We start from the raw sequence: 6,000 nt of genomic DNA, 5'->3' as shown, positions 1-6,000 counted from the left end.
GGAAAGCTGACTGACAGTTTTTTAAAATGGTTTCACAGTTTTTTTTTATTATCAATTCAATTCAATTATAAAAATCGTTATTTATCCATGAGGGGAAATTTATTTGGGCACGTCTGCAACATCAACAACAAGAATAACAACATCATAGCATACCACAACCAATCATTCAAATCATCATATATAGATCACAGGACATTACAGGGATGACACTACTGACAGGTCTATCACTACTGACAGGTCTATCACTACTGACAGGTCTATCACTACTGACAGGTCTAACACTACTGACAGGTCTATCACTACTGACAGGTCTATCACTACTGACAGGTCTAACACTACTGACAGGTCTATCACTACTGACAGGTCTATCACTACTGACAGGTCTAACACTACTGACAGGTCTATCACTACTGACAGGTCTAACACTACTGAAAAGTCTAACACTACTGACTGGTCTATCACTACTGACAGGTCTAACACTACTGACAGGTCTATCACTACTGACAGGTCTAACACTACTGACAGGTCTATCACTACTGACAGGTCTATCACTACTGACAGGTCTAACACTACTGACAGGTCTATCACTAATGACAGGTCTATCACTACTGACAGGTCTATCACTAATGACAGGTCTATCACTACTGACAGGTCTATCACTACTGACAGGTCTATCTAAAATGTCAGTCTAAACAGAAGTTAACAAATCATATCGCCACCACCTGATCTGAGAGAACTCTTATTCAGCCCACAGTCGTCACCACCTTAGATTAGATACTGTTAGATTTGATAGTCTTAATCGTCTGTTGTTACAGAAATATACGGTATTTCACATACATTTTTTTATTGCATTAGAAACAAATATTTTACTTATGTGAGATTTTCCCAATGCAGCACCCTCGTCTTGTTAGAATACCAACCAGGATTCACCCTGGATACATTTATTATTATAAACAATTGATTCTTAGAAGTGAAGCACATTGTAAGTATAGAGATATTTATGTCCCGTAGTTTCTAGAAATTATGTGAATATTAATTTTAACCACAAAACTGATCTTGTGATAATGTCCACTGAAACTGACAATGTTTCTCACACGCGCACGCACATGCACATGCACGCACACGCACACACACACACACACACACACACCTCATCAGGATGACATCACTGTCAGAGACACCTTTGATTGGCAGATCTGTACATCAAGGCGGTTGGCATCAGCAACCGTTCCAATATAAAAGTATGGGAACAGTCTCTCAGTAAATGTGTCTTTAAGAGTGTAGATGAGTGTCATGTCTTTGGGGTCGTAGAAGGACACCTTCCCCTTGTTGTAGTCCAGCTGCACTCTGATCCTCTGGGGTCTCCTCTTCAGAGTGATGATGCCACCTCCTCCTACTTTATATTTACCACTCTGCTGCTCTATACACCAGATTCCATGCTGTGGTGATGCATCCCGTTCCCCCTTCCTGTCAAGGGACTCTTTAGCCACGCCCAGATTCCACCGACGGTAGTCCCCCACCTCCACCTCCCAGCTGTGTTTCCCTGAGCTAAACCCCTCAGAGCCCAGAACATCTATATACTTCATTAATCGCTCTGGGTTGTCAGGGAGCTGCTGTTTTGTGCCTGTGTATCTCACACTGGTCAGATCATCAGTCAGAGAGAGCTCTGGAGGTGCAGTGTTGGGGTCCAGAATCACAGGAGTGTATTTGAGGATCCCCTGCATCTTCTCCCAGACTCTGAACTGCAGGTTGCCCAGGTGTTTGGCCACGTCTATCAGAGCTCCTGAGACCAGCTGTGGATCCTGCAGTGTGCACTTGGCTCTTTCCTTTGTGGTCTTGAAGTTCTGCAGGAATGAGATGTCTTCAGCTTTCAACTCCTCCTCTATGGCTCTGATTGTGTCTGAAAGTGACGATTTATCTCTGCTCATCTCTTCAATCTTCTTCTTCATCATCTGACTCTTCTGCTGCTCTTCCTCCCTCAGTGCAGCTATCCTGGCCTCCTCTTCCTCTTGTAGAAACTGGCGAAGCTTCTCAAACTTTTTCCTAATCTGCTTTTCTGTGTGCAAGGCCTGGCTAGTAATGTGCTCTGCTGTTTGATCACAGGTTAGTTTAACTTTATTGAAGACCTCCAGCTTCTCCTGTAAGGGCTTCAGGGCAGTTTGAAGTTCCTCCTTATAATCCTGTACAGCCTCATCTACAGGGACACAGACATGAGATTTATGTTTCTTTGAGGTCTGACACACCATGCAGATGGGCTGTTTATCCCTCTGACAGAAGAGTTTCAGTTTCTCACTGTGCAGACTGCAGAGCACCTCAGACCCAGCTGAAGCTTTCTGACTCCCCTCCTGTACCTCAGACCCAACTGAAGCTCTCTGACTCCTCTCCTGTGCCTCAGACCCAGCTGAAGCTCTCTGACTCCCCTCCTGTACCTCAGACCCAGCTGAAGCTCTCTGACTCCCCTCCTGTACCTCAGACCCAACTGAAGCTCTCTGACTCCTCTCCTGTAAGAAGGCCTCACACAGGTTCTTTAGAGCCAGGTTCAATGGCGGATTCATTGAGGATCTTCTCCTGCAAACTGGACATTCCCGTGGTTCCTTCTGTTGCCAGCATAATTCCAGACAGGTTTTACAGAAGCTGTGGCTACACGACAGGAGGACAGGATTCTTGAAGACGCTAAAGCAGACAGGACAGTTGAAATTCTCCTCTGGGAGAGACGATTTGGATGCCATTTTCTTACACAGTGCCACTCCCTGTTCTGTAACAGCTTCTGAAGATAACTTTCACTTACTCTCCACAATTTCCACTTTCAAGAGAAACTAATCCGCTCAAATGTATAATTTCCAACCTAAAGTGAAGCTGCACTTCAAGATTACATTTCCGATGATGGTATGTCTTCTAATATCTCTTTCTCTTACAAGGTAAATCCAAATGTTGTGGAGCTGAACACCAGAGAGCTGAATGTTACAGTGCTGATCTGTACTTTACTCTCTGACATGCACTTTACCCTCATCATGTGAGTCAAAGGTGGGGTTTATAGGAGTGGTTAGTAAACAATAAAGTCATGTTTTATTATGTTAATATATATATCAGCCAATCAGAGGTGGTGTTTTATTGGTGTCATCAATTCATCTTACATCATCCAATAAGGTTATGTTCAACTTCCAAAACCCTTTGCCCTAAAGTAATTCTTCATTAAAAAGCTGTGTAGTAATAAGAGGCTGATCTGAATGCAGACGTTCTGCACTAACAGCTTTTGCTACCTTGGAGGTGAGCAAAACCAAAAAGGATCAAAACAGTTAGCCTGTCCCCTGCTCCCCTAAGTGACCTCAGTGTTAATCAGTTTGAGTTTGAGTTTGAGTTTATTTTTACAGGGACAGTGCACATTAATCAACGTTTCAGTAAAAGTGCCGGTTTTAGCCAGCCGGCTAATTTTCAACCGCAGTCCCTGGGCAGGTTATTAAAAACAATTACAATATAGACAATAACAACATAGAACAAGACATAGCATACAGACATAGCAACATAGGACAAGCAAGACGTAGCATACAGACAGAGCAACATAGAACAAAAAGCAGCAAGACAAAATTCATAAAAGCAACAAAGTGTTTCCACACCTCACAAGTTACAGACAACAGACATGGAAAGCGGCAACACACAGCTAGGGACCATGTTCACAAATCTGATTGACCTTTAGCCATGTCTTCAAGCATTTTGTGAAAGTGTGATATGTGGTGCAGTTATGTGTGTCTGATGGCAGTGTATTCCAGACATGGGAAGCTCTCACAGAAAAAGCGGATTTACTAAAGGTGCTTTTCCTTAGGGGAACTACACAGTCACCTCTCATGGCAGACCTTGTGGATCTGCTGCCATATGTTTGGGTTTTCTGTTTAACAAAAATACTGAGTGGAGGGGGAGCCAAGCCATTTAGGATCTTGAATACAAGACATGCATCGGTGTATTGCACAACATTTTCCCAACTCAGGAGCTCATGCTTTCTAAGGATGTGACAGTGATGATGGCTATTGGGCTTCCTATCAAGCACTTTGAGAGCCTGTTTGTAGACAGACTGAATAGGTCTTACTGTTGTACAGCAAGCTTGGGCCCAACTAGCCAAACAGTATGTTAAGTGGGGGAGTATCATAGATTTGAAGTACAGTTTTGCTACCTCTGTAGTCAAACAATTTCGTATAAATCGGAAATTAGCTAGGTTGAATTTGGTTATTTGAATTACCTTTTTCACATGCTTTTTAAAAGAGAGGTTGGAATCAAGTATGATGCCAAGGTACTTAAAATCAGATACCCCCTGGAGCTTCTCCCCTGACACATAGACTTCTGGCTCAGTAGCATCTGTTGCCCTCTTTGTGAAGAACATGCAAACAGTTTTTTTCACATTGAGATGCAAACACGAGTCACTGAGCCACTTTGTAACCTGGACCATTACAGTAGTGAGTTCTTGTGCAGCTTGTTGTTTGCTCTTTGCATGCACATATATCACTGTATCATCTGCATACATTTGAACTTCAGACCCAGTACAGACAGAAGGCAGATCATTAATGTACAGGCTGAACAGGAGGGGCCCCAGTATTGACCCTTGGGGCACACCCACATCATAGCTAAGAGTGGGCGACAGCTCATTGCTCACTCTGACACACTGAGTTCTGCCTTCAAGGTATGATTTCATCCATCTCAAGGCATCGGGGGAAAAGTTGAACTTGGACAATTTTGTGATGAGAATCTCATGGTTAACAGTATCAAAAGCCTTCCTTAGGTCCAGAAACACAGCCCCAACAACGCCCCCTTTGTCCATCTTGGACTTCACATTTTCCAGAAAAAACCAGTTGGCCATTTCTGTGGAGTGTTTCGCTCTGAAGCCAAACTGCATGCAATGTAATGTGAAGGGGCTGTTGTTGAGGTGGGCAATCAGTTGTTCTGCTACACACTTTTCAACAACCTTTGACACCACAGGTAGTATACTAATGGGCCTGTAGTTACTCACGTCAGCAGGGTCGCCTGATTTAAAGATGGCCGTTATTATGGCCGACTTCCATACCCTTGGAAACACCCCGAGACCAATAGATGTGTTGGTGACCTTGGTAATGGGGCCAATGAGTGACTCTTTGTAGTTTTTAAGAAAGGTAGAGTCCATCCCAAACACATCTTTGGCTTTAGAGTTCTTTAGTGAGCTAATCACCTTGTCTACCTTTGACTCAGAAACCTCCCTTATGATAAAGACAGGTTGAGCATCATTTACTAGCACTGAGCCCAAGAAACCAGTGGAGGGGTTCTGTGTCAGTACCCTGACAGAGTCAATAAAGTAGGAATTGAAGGCTATTGCTATTTCGACTGCATCCTGTGTTAGATTGTTATTCACCATAATTTCTAGTCTTTTTGCAGTGTTACTATGGTCTTTCCCTGTTAACTTTTTTAGATTCTCCCAGATCAGTTTAGAATTTCCCTTTGCTTCACCAATTATGTTAATAAAAAAGTTTGCCTTGGCCTGTCTGATTTCTTTCATCACCTTATTTCTCAACATGGTAAACCTACGTCTGTCATGCTCTAATTTGGATCTTAGGGCTATTTTTAGATAATAATCTCGTTCTTTCATCAATTTCCAGATTTCTCCATTTAGCCAAGGAAGAGTGTTCTTTTGGCCAGGTTTGGATTTGATTTTCTTTAGGAAACCATTTAATGTAGTCTGGATTGTGGATAGAAAAACTTGACTATTAGCTTCCACGTCTGCATAGGACAAGAGATCATTCCAGTTAATTCCCTTAATTGCATTTTCAAAATAGCTTAATTCACTCTTAGGTATTCTTAGTTGATCAGGCTTTCTAACAGTAGAGAGGTTAAACCTGCTCTTAGACAGCTTTCTGGCTATAAGTGTCAGATTATGATCAGATAGCCCAGTAACCATATTGAATGATTTAGTCACTCTCTCTGGTTTATTACTGATCACCAAATCAATCTGTGTTTTAGAGCAACAAGTCACCCTGGTTGGCC

General features: G+C 42.6%; 2 protein-coding genes across 2 annotated transcripts in view; both read right to left on the bottom strand.

Moving 5' to 3' along the window:
- LOC311139268 (F-actin-uncapping protein LRRC16A-like) overlaps positions 1-6,000 on the bottom strand; it is a gene marked incomplete at its 5' end in the record, with an annotated part of 109,468 nt that overhangs the window by 53,124 nt on the left and 50,344 nt on the right. The window lies entirely within an intron of this gene.
- Positions 1,155-2,729, bottom strand: LOC311140317 (nuclear factor 7, brain-like; the record flags this gene model as incomplete). The annotated part of the gene is made up of 2 exons (XM_084175329.1): positions 1,155-2,312; positions 2,469-2,729. 2 exons carry the CDS (start codon positions 2,727-2,729, stop codon positions 1,155-1,157), a joined length of 1,419 nt encoding a protein of 472 aa, XP_084031455.1.

This window comes from Coregonus lavaretus, assembly GCF_964263955.1.
Source record: "Coregonus lavaretus genome assembly, chromosome: 13".
In the NCBI taxonomy this organism is placed as follows: Eukaryota; Metazoa; Chordata; class Actinopteri; order Salmoniformes; family Salmonidae; genus Coregonus; species Coregonus lavaretus.
Note: the sequence above shows the minus strand (reverse complement) of the source record. Positions and strands in the feature narration are given on the sequence as shown.